The 19,461-nt window shown below is 43.4% G+C and overlaps 1 protein-coding gene across 1 annotated transcript in view; it reads left to right on the top strand.

Annotated features, from left to right (window-relative positions):
- The window catches only part of nav1a (neuron navigator 1a), an 82,886-nt gene that overhangs the window by 56,883 nt on the left and 6,542 nt on the right, over nt 1-19,461 (top strand). The window contains 14 exon segments of the mRNA XM_080468657.1: nt 3,866-4,004; nt 7,433-7,736; nt 11,099-11,891; nt 12,007-12,528; nt 13,164-13,205; nt 13,505-13,653; nt 13,751-13,933; nt 14,024-14,103; nt 14,548-14,625; nt 16,610-16,693; nt 17,402-17,510; nt 17,608-17,729; nt 18,574-18,749; nt 18,854-19,016. Of these exon segments, the coding sequence (XP_080324783.1) occupies nt 3,866-4,004; nt 7,433-7,736; nt 11,099-11,891; nt 12,007-12,528; nt 13,164-13,205; nt 13,505-13,653; nt 13,751-13,933; nt 14,024-14,103; nt 14,548-14,625; nt 16,610-16,693; nt 17,402-17,510; nt 17,608-17,729; nt 18,574-18,749; nt 18,854-19,016 (2,944 nt within the window).

The following is a 19,461-nucleotide window of genomic DNA, read 5'->3' as shown; positions in this document are numbered from 1 at the left end:
CAGTGTATTTCCAGGAAGGTCACACTGAGGTGCACACACCAAGACGAACAAAACCCTTAACATCAGTCTTTGATATTCAAAAAATTGTATTTAATGAAACACCTCACTTTGACCTGATAGATTTGAGATTTTTAGTACATTTGCCAGCAGTTTTTTTCCAAAGGTTTTTGTATCTACACGAGAAATGGGTAACTGATCTTTGCAAGTGCCATAAAAATTAAATTTTTTGGATTACTTCAAGAATTCTTCCTATCCTTAGGTGGATGGTCCAATCCCGCATTTCGCCCTGTGCAGGGGCTATTGTGTGTGTGAATGTGACAGATTAGCAAAATTTGATATGTAAAAAGGAGATGGGTAACTTGTGACTTTTACTACATGAAATTAAGAAAATGATGTCCATTTATTATTGCAAGAAAAAAAACGTACTGTCTAAATTAGGTTCAATGAATCAACGGGAATGCCTCAGATAATTTGAACTTTAAAAATGCAATCATTAATACAGTAATTAGGGTGTATGTGTTGCCAAATCAATAAGATTTTTAGAAATTGGCTCACAAACTGGTGCTGCACTTGGCCCACAAACCAGCACTGGCCAGGTCTGATCCAGATAAGCTCATTTTTGTAATAACCCCCTTTCAGATGTGATCCACACAGATATTTTACATATTTATTTGATGTTCTTTGACCCCTGACCTCGCCCCGATCTACCACGGCTTCCTGTTTTTGCATCTTTTGCCTGACTGACACCGAAACCCACTGAGATGGTGTTAGTTGTGTTTCCTCTGAGGTTTGGTTTGAATTATTCATCAGAGGAAGTGTTATCATTCACAGAGGATCTGGTGGACAGGCAGAGAGTGAGAGATGGTTTATGAAGAGACAGGTATTGTACACAGCGGTATAGGTAGTAAGCCATAGCTGTTTCACGCAGAAATGGGTTTATTCAGTGAGAAAGTAATGATGCATTGTCTTTAAATAATTTCACAACCTACGCACACTACTATAGTTTTCTTTGTTCTTCTTTTGTTCTCAAGGATTAAGAGAAATCTGGTCATTTTCTATATCAGCCTTCATAAAAAAAACCTTTATTGTGTTCGAAAGTGTGATGTTGGACTTCCAGCTGGATCTTTTGTTATGATTTTTTTTTCTTTAAAAAAAAATCCTCATGAATATTAATTTTAAATGAGAAGCATTCCAATCAGACTGTAAATGTTTAATGTTTTGTTGATTTCTGCAATCAAACTGCACCTAAATTTAGAATATATCTATTATTTTACTTCATGTGTAGGACCGTTCTTTGTGCTTTTGTCTCACGGATCATAAATTTGCCCTTAATCTCAATCTGACATATAGACAGGGCAGCATGACAGCCACTTGAGACGTAAAATCTCGTCTGCTCTTTTCTGTGCCCAAGATATCCACGGGCTAGACAGGGAGGGCTTTCCCTTTCACCCCTCTCCCCCCGATCTCCGCCATCAAACCACCCCCAGGCCACAGTGTGACCCACACAGGCACCCGACCGGAAGACTCGCACCACTTTCCCTGTCTACATCCTCCCCTTTGCCCTGGCACATCCAGTATATCTATATACGACCTCATTAACCAGGGGTAGCCTTCTTAACTGGCTTTACAGTAAATTACAGTACAACATCAGCGTAACCTATTGACCCTAATGAGAGGAAACCCCCTGACTTCCTTAACGTGACCTATTTAATATACACAGTTTGAACTCAATTAAAATACACTTCACATAGAGTACGTGCCGCCGCTTCCTCCCCGTCTGCCCCTTGGTCACCTCCAAAAGTCTGTGTGAAATAATGTTTACACTTAGGTTTATTGGAGATACTAATGCGTTGGGTACGCCTCAAACGCCAACAGTAATTAATGTGCTAAAATGTCAGTGAATCTTCTTTGTGTTGTAGATTCAACATAAAGCCTTTACTCCTTTTATATATAATCTTAGCCTCCGGTATTTTAAGAGCAGAGATTTTTTCATCTTTAAACCTAAAATAGTCAGAATTCAAATGTTTTAAATTCTTGAAACTATCATTTATATGTTATGAGTGAATAGATACCAGGGAAAACAATAACTATCAATGATGCACAAGTTTTCTGAGACACGTATGTATGTAAAAAATAAATGATTGGAAATAACTCATTCTTCGCTTCAAAAGTAAGACTACATTTAGGTTGGTAAAATATAGTTTTAAGATGAGAGCATTTGTGGTTTATGTAGCTTATGTGCACACACATACACAGGTTAACAAAATGTATGGAAAAGTGTAATATAGACATGAGCTAGGAGTTAATATGTGAAGCTAAGATTTTTCGCAGTTAATCTAATCAAAAGTAATCACTCCATTGTTTGTATACATCGCCGATTATGTGTAAAACACTTTTTCATACCACCTCCTGGAAGAATTTTGAACACCTTAAGTTGCTGTTTCTTTAAGTATTGACATCATTATTATTCCAGCTAAATATAGCCGACCGCTGTTGGAGGCGCCCACAACCTGTCTGTGGTTAGTCCGGACTCTCTGAAGAGTTCCTCCGGGGTGAAAAAGAGAAACGGCGAAGCAGATTCCTGCCAAGTGGCAGCACTTCATAGTCCTGATGCAGTCCCTTCGCGGGCTCGTGTGCACTGGTGGGCGCGCTCATCACTGCGAGTTCTTCTCTGCTATTTCTGTGTGTGTGTGTGTGTGTGTGTGTGGGTAGAGAAGCGCTTCACTTATTGGCCGGGGTTGCAGCTCATACAGTGTGAAAGTTAGTTGGAGATCCAGCGTTGTAAATGAGGCCTCATTTTGAATATTTGATCTATAAACTAGAAGAGATAAAACAAAACTGATGTGATGCAAGATTAGTCTCTGCTTAGAAATCTCCTGCGTGTTAATAGAAGTCTGATATCTTGATCAAGGACGCTTTCATGAACGTGAGTACTCGTTCTAGTGTTGCTCTCTGACTGAGCGACCAGAGGAAACCTTTTTGGCACCATAAAGAGGAGAACTCCTCCTATCATCGGTCTGTTTTTAACATAGTCACTGTGGCGCTGCAGCAGTTTCCATCCACCCAGAGAAAGCTGTTAAAAAGCTGATGAAATGTCACCTTTGATCTGTGTATTTGTCTTTCTGCTACTAGATGGGATCATTTAACAGAGAGGTGTCCAACTTCTTTTAACCCTTCTACTGCTAGATTGACCATTTATTTATATTGTATGGCTGTTAAATGAATCATTCTGCCTCTCTTTCAAAGATAACGTCAAACTTTCAGTATCACTGTGTGTTTTAGCTGATAGCGAGTAGCTCATGTTAAAAATGTGCGGTGAACGATTAGTGGTCTTACTGAGGACGTCTTAGGGGCCATTAGAATGACTCATATGAGCACAAAGTGATATTTCTCTGCTTTCTGACAGAATTTTCTGGACACAGTAAACTAAGTTATGCCAAATCCCATTATCGTTTTCAGGGAGTAGAAGGGTTAAAGATCATTGTCCTCTTTGTAGTAATTTACTACCTTTTTCATGCATCAATTGTGCTCAGTTACTTCACACTGTCAAGTATTTATCTCACTAATGAGAGAAGCTCTTTCTTCACTCATTCCTCTCGGCTGTTTCCAGCTCATGTTACCTTAAGTTACCTTCTGCTGCTGGAAGTGGAACTGAGGTGAATTTTTTAAAGTTTCCCCATCGGTTCATATAATATTTCTGTTTCAGTAGTTTAGCATTTGATAGTGAGATTTGCCATTCAACTCTGCCAATGTTCAATCTGTGAAAGTCAAATATGGGTGTGTCACACTGTATTTTCCACGAATGTGAAGCCGCCGCTGATTTTTAATGGCACTGATGTATTGTCTTTGTCTTCCTCTCCTGCAGTTGGGACGAGAGCAGCTCCATCAGCAGCGGGCTGAGTGACGGCTCGGACAACCTGAGCTCGGAGGAGTTCAACACCAGTCCCACTCTCAACTCCCTCCCGACCACTCCCATTGGCTCCCGCAGAAACTCAGCCGTGGTGGTAAGGGACACACACACACACACACTGTGTCACAGAAATAAACAAGTGGTGGCTTTTAGGTAGAACAGCATTGATTAAACCGTTAATTCACTGATGTATCAATGAGGCGCTGAAGGACGTGTCCTGTGTAGTCTACACAACACAACACAACACAACACATAGGGTATGTCACATCTGCAGTGATCAATGTTCGCTGCAACAGATGTAGTGCATCCTGGGCAGCTGCATTATTTCTCTCTAAACATAAAAACTCGCAACAGTCAGTTTAGAATCTTAAAATTTAGAGAAATCACCAAGCTTTAAGACTGTGCACAGAACTGTTAGCTATTGTGTTTGTTGCCACAATGCATTGATATTGTGTGTGCGTGCGTGCGTGAGTGCGTGCTGGTCGGGCTTTACTCTCGGGAGAGGAAGATGTGGGACTTGTGACCTCAGTGCTTTTAAAATCCTCTGTGTTTTCCCAGAGCGCCTGATTTAGGTCACACCTCTGCAATGTGGTTTATGTGGGAGGATTTTAAGAGGGAGAGAGAGAGACGATGCTAGACAGAGAGGGAGAGCTGGAATCAGCGTAACCATAGCAACGCAAGCACAGGGATGCTCAGAGTGTGGGTCTTTGTCTTCTCCCTTATACTGAAGGACAGGTCTAGCGCATAGCCATCTGCGCACACACACACACACACACACACACACACACACACACACACACACACACACACACACACACACACACACACACACACACACACACACACACACACACACACACACACACACACACACACACACACACACACACAGGGCCATCTGCAAGTCCTGCACCCGGGCCAGTGAGCCGGAAGAACCGGGGCACCTCCCTCCATGCCCAGTCACAGGCATCAGAGTAACAAAACAGACCCCATGGCATCATCACCATGGCAACCAACAATCACATCATCATGCACCCCAAATTAACTAATGCACATGAGGTCTCCGTTTCCTCACCGTTTTTAGCTGATGCTTTTTTTTTTTCTTCTTCTTTGTCTGCGTGCCCCAAAGCCAGTTCTGTCTCTTGGTCTCATCGATGCACCTTCTCCCCTCTTTTGTCTCTGTGGATTTTTATTCCATCAACTCTGGCTTTGCTTCCATCTCTCAGCACCCCCACATGTTGTATAACATACTCGGCAGGGACATGTGGGCAGAGAGGAGGAAGATAATGAATGAAAGAGATGCAAAGGAGACATGAGAGGATAAGAGAGGAGATGTCTCTGCAGGCCCAACAAGACCCTGGATTTTCTCATTTCCACAAGGAAGTCGACAGGGTTGATTCTTAAATGAGATTCATGTTTATATTATATACATTAAAATGCAACCCCTACATCCTTTGGTAATTGGTCATTTCAAGATATTTAAGCCAAAAATAACTTTCAATTGCTGTTATTTACAAATTTAAAGAAAATAGTTGCCCACGTAATAGACAGATTAGGTTTATCTGTATTATCTCTGTTGCATAGTGACATGGTCATCGGTACAATAATTGTACGTGTGTCCGCGTGTGTGTTATCAATGTTATGTCACACCTTTCTGCTCAGATGTGTATCTTCCCGCTGTCTGTTTCAATAATCAGGGAATGTGTGTGAGGAAATGACATTGTTTCATCAACAAGGTCTGGTCAAACAACACACACCCATACAGTACACGTAACACACACTCCTCCTCACTCTGTCATGTGAACCTGTGCATGGGGTCTATTGGTTTTAATAAAAAAGGAATTCTGCACATGAGTCCTCATAAAACTCACTGGGTGCACCGTCTTTAACTGACACACACACACACACACACTTCTAATGTATTGTGTAATTTTCAGACCACTACGGGGGGTTAATCTATCTAAATATAACTAGTCATATCCGTCCTCCTGTAGACACACACACACACACACACACACACACACACACACGCACACGTATCCCTAAAGCCACTCCTAAACTTTAAAAAAACATTTTGGACCTGTACTTTCAAGCCCTTCTACTGGAAGTATTGAAAACAGTCACACACACACACACACACACACACACACACACACACACACACACACACACACACGCAAGCAGTACACCTCTTTTCTATAATACCTTCACATTTTCTTTTTACCGCATTTTCCATTATTGCATCATATTTTTGCTTGTCTTTGTATACATAGTGTGAGACTCTTTGTGTGTGTGTGTGTGTGTGTGTGTGTGTGTGTGTGTGTGTGTGTGTGTGTGTGTGTGTGTGTGTGTGTGTGTGTGTGTGTGTGTGTGTGTGTGTGTGTGTGTGTGTGTGTGTGTGTGTGTGTGTGTGTGTGTGTGTGTGTGTGTGTGTGTGTGTGTGTGTGTGTGTGTGTGTGTGTGTGTGTGTGTGTGTGTGTGTGTGTGTGTGTGTGTGTGTGTGTGTGTTTGTTGGGCAGTTCCTCCTCCTGCTGTCTCGATTCGTGTCTCTTTTGAAGTGTTTAAACAGAGCGTACAGCACGATTTAGTCTGGGGGAGGTGAGACACCAGCGAGCGTGTTTTGGGGTTGACTGAGTCGGACATGTTTTTCTGCTCAGAGGACTCCGTGATGAGGCACAGTCTGTGGATCTTTCTGAAGCCGCACATCTCGCCAAGAAAATCTTTTTTCCAGTCGGCGACGAGTCATTTCAAAATAAACTCACCATACTGAATTTTGTGGAAGTGATCTAATGAATGATTCAAACTAAACTGTTAACCCTGTGTTAAATAAAATGTGCTGTAATTTGATGGAAAGATTACATCAACATGGTTATAACATTAACGTATCGCTTGAATTCATACAGAGAATGAACATACAATGTTTTTCCTTTTGTAAGAAAAAAAAAAAGAAGTCAAAATCTACTGACAATCAAAAATTTGAATATCAAATATAGTTTGAAATTGTCCCAATATAAAGTGTTCATAATAGCTTTTCCACAGCTTTCAAACCACCACATTAGTGGCTAAAGTTTGAGAAAAGCCTGTCTTTCGGGTTTTTGTGGCCTTCTAACCAGACTTCATTAAGGTAAATCGAATGCAAAAAGTACAAGCGTTGGCTGCTAATAATTCTTATTTCCTTTGTTTCATTGTGTTTCTTTTATTTCCCTGTGAAGCACTGTGAATAGCCTTGGGTCTGAATGGTGCGATATAAATAAACTTGCCTAATTCACTCTTCAGTTTGACCTCATTTCACTTGCGCTGCATTGAAAATCAGATCCAGCTTTGTTTTGTTAGGTTTTGCTTGTTATGTTTTCTGATTCGAGGGTGAAAAAAAAAGTCGAGACTTGCAATGGCAGGAAAAAAAACAAAACATACCTGAAAAACAAGCTTCCAACCTGAGACTGACAAGTCGTATTTTCATTCAACACACACTTTGCAAACATTTTGGTCGCTTTGTCTGTACATGTCGGTTTCCCTTTCTAGATGCGCACAGACGCAGAGAAGAGATGTCTGGTGGAGAGCGGTCTGTCCTGGGACTCCGATGATAACAAGCCCGGCCGCAGAAGCCTGGGAGGCGGCGTCTACGATACAGGAAGCCTCAAGTCTGAATCTGCCAATAAATGGAAAAAGACGCGGCCGCAGGGGGAGGCGCTGGACGGAGGGAAGGGCGAACTGAAGAAACCTCAGAGTCTGGGTCAGGGAAACGTGTTGAAGAAAGGAAGAAACCCACCTGTGGGAGTCACGTCTCCCATCACACACACCTCGCAGAGCGGACTCAAAGTGGCAGGTGAGCCCACAGACGCAGCTGACTGACACATTTCACAGGCTGTCGTTTTAATATCGGCTTCTCTCCGGGAGCTTCTCACCCACACAGCCACAGACACACTCTCTGTCTTTGTCACACACATTCATCCACAGCTGCAGCCCACCACCCCCCAACCCCCCCTGGCCTTCACAAAGCAGTGCCATGTATCAAACGCCCATCACCACCCACACCCTTCCTGCCAGCCAACCACATACAGAGACACACACACACATATTGACCAACACTCCTTTTTCTTCCTGACCAACCTTTATTTTTGTTGAACAGGGAGAATTTATCGCACTAAAATAAAGGCCTTTATGGATGGTGTGTGTTTCTAACAACACACACACACACACACACACACACACACACACACACACACACACACACACACACACACACACACACACACACACACACACACACACACACACACACACACACACACACACACGTTACCAATTGTGCCAGCCTTGCGGAGCGTCACAATCCCACCTAATTCACACACACACGTGCATAAACGGCACAATAGTAGGGATTGTGCAGCTGCCTTTTAAGCACACCATCTGTGTGCTGTTTACGTAAACACACACACACACACACACACACACACACACGGGCGACAATCAAAACAGGAGGATATTAGTCGAAGTATTGTATGCCAGTCTCGACAGTGGCGGTCTGTGTGTACAGGCCCCCGTCCTTGCGTTTGCTTTGCCAGCTGTTGAAATGACAGATATGATGTGTCGAGGCGGCTTGTGATCCGCGTGCCAGGCGGTTGTTGTTAATGATGTCAGTGATGTGCGTGAGTCCGTTATCGTCGCTGAGCTTCAGACTGAAGTTCATCAGAGGATGTGAAGTCAAGTGAAAACAGATTGGAAAAAGTTTTTGGGAGCTCATGAATCATCACCAGGCACAGACTCTGCTAAACTGAGTGGTGGTCTTTTATTGCTTATCCTTGAGTTGAGTTAATTGCTGAAGTTTGGCATCATGCGGTGGATTGCTGGTCGTCTCGTTTGTCATGTGTCCGCACGCTTGTGGTATTGGGGAGATATAGTGAGTGTGACATCTTTCAGTGGCACTCCCATGCATTGGCTTGACAGCCAGTGACTTACAATTCCATACTCTGACAGTAAAACTCTCCATCTGGGATTTATCGTGCTAATCATATTTTCTTTATAGATTTTGAGAATTTAATTCAGGGTTGCACCATACAATAACATTCATTATGCATTACTGTAAACTTTGGATACATGTAACATTTTCCTGGAAGAGTCTGGCTACCAAATTAACAAATAAAGACTGGAACAGATGTCAGATCTGAAATTTACTAAAGATTTTCTAATGTAATAAGAGTGATTAATGTTTATATTAATATAGCACGGCAGCAAATACTAAACAGAGATAGCAGCTTCAGCTTTCATTATTGATGCAGGTGAATAACAGTATCTAAAAAAAAAAACTACTAGAAATGATAGTAATTGAGCTACAGTGCCAACCAGGATGTTTATAAACCACATTCTCTACAGTGTCCCACCTCTAACAAGCAAGGAACACACAGTAATATTGAATAACTGCCAGATATTGAAAGTAGAAGTGGAAAAAAAGGGGCTGAAGCACTCACCATTGCATATTTCTAACAATCTAAAGCCATCAAATCAAAACAAATCAATTAATATAGTAGTAAAATGGTTAGTTATGTAGATATATATATATATATATATATATATATATATATATATATATATATAAAAATCTGTTGTTTCTGCAGGTGCTGAACTTAAGCTGTTGTGGTCAGGTGTCTTTGTATCACAAGTTTGTGCAGACCTGTTTTATAGACACATAGATAGAGATACTGTATCTTAACCACGACCACACATACACATAATGGTGGTGTCGTGTTTGATGCGGAAATACCTCTGAGAAACTGCTGAGTTCAGTAGGATGCTGATATGTAACCCTGGGAAAACTAAAGAAATGATAGAATGGATTAGTTGGTGTGTTTTTTCTGTGTCCTCTTGCCACCGTTTCCGTGCTACCATAGTGGCTTTAAATAAGAAAGTAAGTACGTATTGGCTTTTACGCTGAGGTTTTTGGCTTTAAGGTCCAGATGGGAGTGCTGGAAACTTCACGAAAAACCATTTCCCTGATTACCGTTCAGTCTGAACTTCACCGTCGCGCTCAGATCTTCGCCTCTGCGGGCCACTCGAGTCAAACGAGACACTTGTTTCTTCTACGCACACATTACACGTGTCAAGCTGTGAGTTTCACTGTCTCCACAGCCAGCGTCGGTAAATCAGGCTTCATTAATGTCCAAATTAATGCGCACGCGTGGGTTCGGTGGGTGTGTTTCGCTGCCAGCGGTGTGTGTGTCTCTTCAGCGCTTGTGTTTCTTGGAAGAGGTACAGTTGTGGTTACACAATAAATTTAGTTTATGATTTGACAAGTAAACCCAATTTTCACATTTATAATAGAGCTTAAAGTGTAATGTGTTGTCACTGTCACATTCCTCTAATATCCAATCACACTGAATGTGTGTGGTATGTGGGTGTCTGCCCCGGTGCATGCGTCTGTGTTTTTTGCGGGTTTATAAATACTCTTAAGTGACTCCAGATGTCCCTCTGCAGCAAGCCGGTGGGTCTCATTCAACAGCAGTTCTTTGACTCGGTTAATGTCTTTTGTATAAACCTCACATAACAAGTCCCATTAGATACAAATTAAGATTGTGGGCAGTGTGGACTTGTGTGGGTGGTGCACACAGTTCACATGTGCCTAATAGACTTGTTATTCTCTTAATAACTTCCCAATAACAAGGCCAAATAATTTGCCAACTGGGAAATGTTTAGATCATGAACACAATCGCTCCAATTTTAGCCATATTTTCTTTGCCACTGCTGTCTTTCCCCAAACGCTCTTCAACAGGAGAAAAATCCAGTCTTACTGGGTGTTTCGTGGAGTTTTGCGTCCGCAGACACGCTCCATGAACGTGAATACCACTTTTCCATAGCCATGGCACACATGTTAATCTGAGCAGTCTACAGCTGGGACAGAGAGACCTGCACTTACTGTGGAGCTGAAAAAAAAAATGTGGAAAGAGAAAACTATTTTAGTTCATCAGGATGGAAAAGAGGAGTAAGTGCGTGATAACGTGTGTGTGTGTGTGTGAAGCTGGCTGTGAGTCTTCTGCTCAGACAGGGCTTTGTTTTTATCAGCACAGAGTCAGACATCGTAGGTGTTAAGATAAGATATCGTGACCTAATATGGCCTTATTAGTCTCAGTCATCACCAGACACCACTTTATATTGTTCAAACTGCTCATCTTTTCCTTTTTTTTCCTGCTGCAGGCTCAGTGAAATCAGATGGGAAGCCCATGGATAAGTCTCGGTTAGCAGTGAAAGCTTCAGGTCTTCAGCGCTCCTCTTCCGATGCCGGTAAAGATCATCGAAATGGGACTGGAGCTGGTGAGCAACGTAAACCTCCGTCCGGTCTGGTGAGACCCTCAACAGGTGGAAGTTTTGGCTTCAAGAAGCCGACCAGTAATGGCACAAACAATGCCGGTACACCCGCTGTAACAGGGATACCCTCTGCAGCGGCGGGGAAAGGCCCCAAAACATCAGGCATCCCAGTCAAACCAGGTGCAGCTGGTGGAGGAAGAAAGACAAGTCTGGATGTTTCAAACGGCGAGCAAAGTGGCTTTTTGTCTCCAAATGCCAGGACGTCTCTTCAGTACCGCTCTCTGCCCCGCCCGGCAAAGACCAGCACCCTGACGTTAACCCGACCGAGCTCGGCCCGCCCCGTGAGCACCACCATGGACCCAGGCTCGGGACTGGTCAAGCCCTCCCCCACAGCGACCCAGGGATCGAGGCTCAAAGAGCCCGCCTCAGGGATCGGATCTGGAACCGGGTTGAGTAAGACTGGGGGCCGTGGGATCCCAAGTCCCGGTCCCGTCAATCAGACGGACAGAGAAAAGGAGAAGGAACGAGCCAAAGCTAAAGCTGTAGTGTCTGACTCTGAGTGTGGAGGGTCTCTGAAGAACAGTCCTGCTCAGACCCCGTCGGAGAACGGAGGGAAGCTTCACGGGCTGAGGCCTCCCAGCAGTGGAAAAAACCTCGACCTCCCCTCCCCGAACACACACAGGTATGGACGGTCGCGTGATGTAACTTCCACACATGCAGACTTTCACCTGCAAACGTGAAGCCTTAAAGTGTTACTGTACATTTTACTTCAGCCTGGTCTTTTTTGGTGTCTTCAGGTTGTCTGGAGTACGCAGCCTCGCAAAGCCTCCATCCATGGCCCAGCTAGACAAGGTGAACTCCAACAGCCTGGACGTCGGAGTTCTTGATTCCCTGCCTCCAAAAATTCCTCCGTACTCGAAGCTCCAAGAACTGTCGAGCTCTTCATGCAGCTCCAGCGCTTCATGCCTGACCCCCAGCCCTGCCCCTTTACTCAACGTCAACTCCTCGGGCTGTTTCTCCAGCTCAGGTTTAGGACTGGGGCCCAGACAGGTCACATCCCTCGGGGTTGAACGGAGTGAAGGTAGCACTTCTCCCCTGCTCTACCCGCGTATGTCTGGGCTGCACCGCAGCATGGAGTCGCTGCCTCTTCAGATGAGCCTGGCCCCAGAGCCCCAGGAGAAAGAGAAGACAAGGGGGAGGGAGGGGTTGGTGAGAGGCTACACCACCCTGGAGCCTCGGGACAAAGATAAACAGGAGGACCGAGGCCCCCCCTCCAGCTGGAGCTCTGGAAGTAAAGTCTCACTGACTCTCACAGACAGGTCAGTCCAGTCCTGCTGAAATATGATCTTACACAGTTAATAAACCCTAATTTATCAGCAGTATGAAATACAAAGTAACCATGTAGCACCACCTTCTGGCCGGCTGAGGAACTACACCAGCATCATTCATGTAGGAGTGTTGAAAGGCTTTGATGGTGCTCAGTTTGTTTTATAGTACAGGCTCTTCCTCTTAAAGAAAAGACAGGTGGACAGTGATCAAACACCATCGAAAGGATTGACATGTGCTTTTTTTAAAAACAAGAAAATTGCATCTATCATTGAAACAAAATCAAAAAAGGAATATTTGTAATTAGGTCTAACCTTAACCCTGTTTGTGTGTAACTCCCTCGAGTGAAAGTGACAAGAAGCCAGAAAACGTTCTGCAAGAGATAAATATTAAACAAACAGAGCTATTAGGTGACAGACATGCACACACACAGGGGGGTTGCCAGGCTGTTATTCCTTCATGCCTGTTATCAGCGTTGTACCGGCACCGCTGACTGAACTCATAATTACCGGCTGACACCGGCGGTCTGCTTCTCTTATTGTACCTCTTTGTTTCCGCTGTCTCTTCTGGAGAGTTTAATAACTCCCTGTGCCAGTGGTGAAATAACGACATTGTTTCATCTCCACAGCTCTCAGAGAGACAGAAACACGCTGCCAAAGAAAGGTTTAAGGTACGGGATCACACACACACACACACACACACACACACACACACACACACACACACACACACACACACTTCTGTAATGTAAATTTGGTACATTCCATAAATTGCACATTTTGCTGATAAGATCATGTCTGCATGGCAGATTGTGTTGATCCTGCCTACAAGGCTTCAAGACGTAATATCTGCTACTGTTATTAAGAAAAGAAATTAGTTTCATGAAAATGTGTCTCATTTTTTGCCGTTTTTCTCCCGCCCCTCACCTAAAAGCTTGTTTAAATTTACCTTTTCACACCGTCTCTGTAGTTTCAGCGGTGCCTGCCAGGTTGAGGAAGAGGGGAAGGAGAAAGGAGAAAGAAGACACTCTCACACCATTCTGAGTATGACCGACTCGCTCACTCTCCCACTGTTGTCCTCGCCCACCTCGCTGCCTCGCACCTCGAAGACCAGCATGGGTGTGTATACGCACAGTCTGAGGAACATTACTCTAAAAAAATGTGTTTATTTGTTATATAGTGTTGGTAACGGGCTTTTTTTCTCCTCACTTGATAGTTCCCAGTCCTGTTGGTGGACCTCCAAGGATGACTCGATCCAACAGCATCCCCACCCACGACGCCTCTCTGGAGCTGTACGGGGCGTCTCCGCTGGGCAGCACGCTGTCGCTGGCCGACCGCCCCCGCAGCATTGGCATGATTCGCTCCGGGTCATTCAGGGACAGGGAGTCCAACGACGACGGTGAGAGAAGGAAATGGTTCTGATTTGATTTGACTTTGCCTCTGTTTCTAAATCAGTCGCTGAACGGTTTTGTTCATTTTGACTCTTCAGTTCACGGGTCGGTGCTCTCGCTGGCATCCAACGCCTCATCCACTTACTCCTCGGTGAGTGTGTGTCCCATGAAGACTCAGGTAGCTACAGTTCACATTGTGTGTTTGTGTGTGTCTGTGTGTGGGTTTTTTGAATTTGCTGTGATTCTTTGTTTTTGTTTCTCAATTTAAACTGCACGAGCCTGAAACTCTCCAAACTCCTTTTCCTCTCCTCTCCTCTCCTCTCCTCTCCTCTCCTCTGCTCGTCTTCACTAACATCTTGATTTCTATTCCCCTGTCTTACGAAGGCTGAGGAAAGGATTCAGGGAGAGGTAAGTGTTTTCCTTCCTGTCCTTTCTCCTGTCTCATCCGTTTGTTTCCTTTCAATCATCACTCTCATTGTCTGTGGATAAACAGGTCTGCTATTCATTTCATGAGCTCCATCCAGTCAGCACAGCGGGAGTTTGACTTGTGTGTCCCACCTGATGGTCTGTTTTGGTCGAGTTGTTCTGTATTCTCGTGTAACATCACTGTTTTTCCTCACAGCAAATCCGCAAACTGAGGAGAGAGCTGGAGTCGTCACAGGAGAAGGTCTCCAACCTGACCACACAGCTGACTGCCAATGTAGGTGTTCATTAACACAGCAGCTTGATTTTATTAATACTTTCACAGACAAAATGCATTTTAAATTTTAAGGTAAAGTTTTAAAATGTATCATACAAAGATAAAGGTGGAAAAACGTATACAAATATTCACAAAATTATAAAATAAAAACATTACAGATGTTGCTTACCGGAGGCCCCGCCCCCCTTCTAGCCTATTTGAATGACATTTTAAGATCATCATTAAAGCCACAATATGCAACCTTTCACCTCCAGGCGACTGAAGCATTAGCAGTACCCCCCTCCCCCCCTCCTAATTTTTACAGCCCGGTACTTGTCACTCATCTTGATGAACCGTCCGCCTCAGTGACAACAGCCCAGAGGCAGATGTAACCGATACTCGCATAGATGCCTCAAATGATGAGGAGGTAGTCGCAGACAAAGACGAATGAACAACGTGTGGGCGTCTCAGCTTTATCTTTTCTTTGCAAATGCTCCCATCGTGATTTTTATTTTCTCTGGGGGGGAAAAAAAGTGAATGTTAGATGAAGGGAGTGCTTATTGAGTCTGCAGTAATAGCCATTTATCATGTAGTGGGAGTTTTTAGGGGAAAAGAAGAATTCACGGGGTACTTCTTCGAAAGAACTATAGTTTCAGATCATGCTGCTTGTACTGACCCACCAAGTTACTCGCCAAGCTACTTTAATATAGAAATAAAAGATCCGTTTTTATGGTGTGGTGGTGATTGCCTTACTTGTAACTAAAACTATCAGAGGACATCTTTCCACACTCACGTCTACGGCGGCTTCTCACACTTTATATATTACTTTACCACTCTGAATAATTCACATTTTCTACATGAAATGAATGTAATAATTAGATCATTTCAGCTGAAACATAAACTCAAAATAATTGACCAAAGAAAACAAACTGCTTAAAATGTCCTCACAAAATTATTATTATTATTATAATAGTAAACTGGCTGATTATAGACTGCAGCCTCTCTGTGCATTATATTTCTCTTTGTTTAAAGCAGCTAGTTTCATTTGAGATGCAGAAAATTGGATGTTTTAAGGAGGGTTGTGAAATATAACAGCCTCATATTTCTGTGCATTAACTGTCCCGAAGGCACGGCAACTTTATGAGTTTCTCAAAAATGTGATATGTATAATTTTTATCAGATTTCTGCCAAAACGGCCTTAGTTTTAATGCATATCAAATATTTTACCTTTGAGCATATAAAAGAGGAAACAGGAAAAGTAGAGCCGCTGTGGCTTTACATGTATGAATCATATCTGTGCTTGAGCTGCATATTTCTCATCTCACCTCCTCCTGAACCTCTCCCTCTGAGAGACACACACACACACACACACACACACACACACACACACACACACACACGCACACGCACACGCACACACACTCACACAGCCAGGTGCTTTGCCCTTTCTCTCCTCACTGCAAGGTTGTCCGTGCACGACCACCCCGTCAGCGGTTTCATTCGCCCAACTGCAGCAATAAAACGCAGGCATTATGCACAGCTTCATACAGCGCGCATCAATCAAACCTTCCAGAGTGAATTCGTGTGCCGCCCTCAGACTTCTTTCAGACTGTTTGACCTTATTATGTGAACAGGCTAAACAGATGCATGAAACAACCTTATCATGAGCTGGATTAATGACCGAGCTCAGGCCATTATTTTACTGTATTAATGTATTCTGTAAAAGAGAATAGAAAGTCATTTTCTCTTCCTCCCCTGGGCTAAGGGGGCGTGTTTGAGGGAAAGATTAGGGGGGGGGTTTGCATAGAAGACATCCTGGTCAGCTTTTGTGGGGGTTTTTCCAGCTTTTAAGCACCTCCATAAAAAGAGGGATAAAGAAGAAAGTCTGTTTCCGGTTTAAGATTTTCAAGTAGAGTCCCTCACATTCATGTGTATGAGTTTATTTTTATGCTCTTGGTAAAAATGTTGATTTTTGTATTTTAATGGGGGTTTTTTTTCTACACAGGCAAATCTGGTGGCTGCCTTCGAACAAAGTTTGACATTGATGACGTCTCGATTGCAGAGTCTGTCAATAAGCCACGAGCAGAAGGTACGGGTACTTTTATTAAACGCACCCAAATTTCTGCATTCCACCACCATCCATGTCTCATGAGCGGTCAGCGAAGCGAGTGGACGTTAATCACAGCCTGAATGTAAGTTCAAGAAGAACAGGTCGGTGAATAGAGTCCAGCCTTAAGAGTTTGCACGTGAACTCGCCGCAGACGTCACGGTCCTGCATTCTTCTGCTTTTTGGTGTGAACAAGCCGATCAGCGCCCGAGGCAGCAGAAGTAACTGTGAGGACTTTCTCTCACTGCTTCATGCATTGCTGCTCCCTCTGAAAGCAAACGTCTGGGCCGCTCCAGATAAAAAAAAAAAAAAAAAAAAGTAGTCTTTTGTTGTTTGAGCCAGCGCATTGACCTGTGCAGCTTGGCCTGGAGCGCACGCTCTTTAACCACGAAGAGATGGGCCAGGCAGTTCAATCTAGCGTGGAGTGGGATCGTCTTGATCTGGCATTAAGTAGCACAGAGGGCCTCTGTTGTCCTGTTCTGCACTCTTTGTCCTTTTGAACCGCTGCGAGTGAGATCAATCCCACCAGGTGGATGAGCTCATACTGATTGTTTGGAGTTGTTCACTTGGCTAAAACGTTAAAGAAAATAATCAAACACATCCTCTTAGATTGTTAAACGTTGCTCTCAGCTACAAGCTGAACTCAAACTCTGACGACTATTCATTTTTATTTATTTAATTTGTTCGCAGGACTCCGAGCTGGTGGAGCTGCGGGAGACAATCGAGGCTCTGAAGGTCAGAAACGAAGAAGCCCAAGCCGTCATTCATGGTGCTCTAAACAGTGAAGACAATATGAAAGGTGTGTGAACTGATGTTTTTCCCCTCTTTCTTTCATCTTTTCTTTCTTTTATTTTTTAACACGTGGCAGGGATTTGATGCTTTGCGTTTCCTCCCAGACGTGCGCATTCGACGTCAGAACTCATGTGAGAGCATCTCCAGCCTGAACAGCCTGACCAGCATGTCCAGCGTCGGCAGTCTGAAGGACCAGGACGCCAAGAAGAAGAAGAAGAAGAGCTGGGTAAGAATGAAGACGCTCCGTTTCATCCTCGTTGCCTGGTGTTTGCTCGCTGTGCTCACTGAAAACGACCAAGCTTGCATGGCTGAAGTGTGACCGCTCTTTCCCCTTCTTTGTGTTATTTTGCTGTTTCAGGTCTTTGAGGTGAGCGCTGTCACTGAGTCTGTGTTAAAAGTGAAATCATTTCATACAGCATGGTGAACTGTGACAAAGGCAACTCGGTACCGGAGTTTCTTCTCTTTCTGCTGACTGACCTCCTTTGACAAACTCCATTCATTCAAAGAGGCAATCAGCAGAAATAATGTGCTTTCACTGTTTCATAAATGCAGTTTTGAATAGTTTCATCGCCTTTACAGTATTTTTTATTGTGTAATTTATCCTTCAGACTGTTGTGACTTACATACAACTTTTCCACGTAACCCTGAGTGCTAAATCCATCAGTGTCAACAATAACTTTGACTAAAGGTGATGGAAATGACTGAAAGGTTAAAGGAATAGTTTATCATTTTGAGAGAAGCATCCAAACTTCTATTCATAAGAGTTGATTTATGCCTGATTTATAGTTGGATATACAGTATTTGCATTATTTTGGCTCAAAAACTGAACTGGAAAAGAAACATAATCTGTATGTGGTTTCTTTTTTTCCAAATTGGTTCTGAATTCTGAGTAAACTGTGGGTTTGTGATGTTTTAAGCTTTGTTATAAAATGCTAAACTATTCCATACATTTTTAGCATGTTTATGTTGAGAATTTTAACACGTCCTTCTTTTTTCCTTTGTTTTCTAAAATAGGTTCAACTGTGCTTCTGTATATCAGCTAACGTGTTTGTTCTCCTTCCTTTTTGTAGCTGAGAAGCTCCTTCAACAAGGCATTCAGCATCAAGAAAGGCTCTAAAACCTACTCGGACATCGAGGAAATCGCCACTCCGGACTCCTCAGCTCCCAACTCCCCAAAGATGAATCATGAAGGAGGAGAAGGAGAAGAGAACCAGCTGTCATCCCTCCAAATTTCAGCTTCCTCTGTGTAAACAAATGCTTTTTCCCCTCCCTCTCTTGGCTTAATACTGAGCATAGATGTTTAACCTTGCTGGGTTTCCGTCTCTGATGAGAGCTTCTCGCCTCTTCCAGGATCGAGGAAACCACGGAGGAGGCCGACGGCGAGGAGACGGCCGTCTCGGACCTTCGCTCAGAGCTGTGGGAGAAGGAGAGAAAGCTGACGGACATCCGACTCGAGGCCTTAAGCTCTGCTCATCAGCTGGAGCAGCTCAGAGAAGCTATGAACAACATGCAGGTGAGTTTTAAGCTTTCATTTAGAATAAATGCCTCTTTTTAGGACCGGATTAAATTCTTAAACAGACCACAGGTGGAAAAATGTCAACTTCTTTAAGAATGAAAGTGTTTTGAATGCATGTTAATCTTCTTTTTGTTGGTGGTGGTGTAGTTGAGTCATGTGCACATACATGTATCCACATGTGCACACGCATTATAACTTAATGTATTTGTCAGCATGGATTCAACTTCGCACCATCGTTTTGAGTCAAGCAAAATTATGACAATGATAAAATGGGTAATACCTGAACTGCTTCTAAACATTATTGATTCCAATTATATTTTTAGGGGAACGATTCGATTTTAAATGGACTGAAATTCACCGCTCACACTTAAATTCATCAACTTTTACATCTTCAGTAACAATAACTGTTGAATCGTCATCCACGGAGGCTTAAATGAGCAAT

The sequence above is a fragment of the Lipophrys pholis genome, assembly GCF_963383615.2.
Source record: "Lipophrys pholis genome assembly, chromosome: 8".
Lineage (NCBI taxonomy): Eukaryota > Metazoa > Chordata > Actinopteri > Blenniiformes > Blenniidae > Lipophrys > Lipophrys pholis.
Note: the sequence above shows the minus strand (reverse complement) of the source record. Positions and strands in the feature narration are given on the sequence as shown.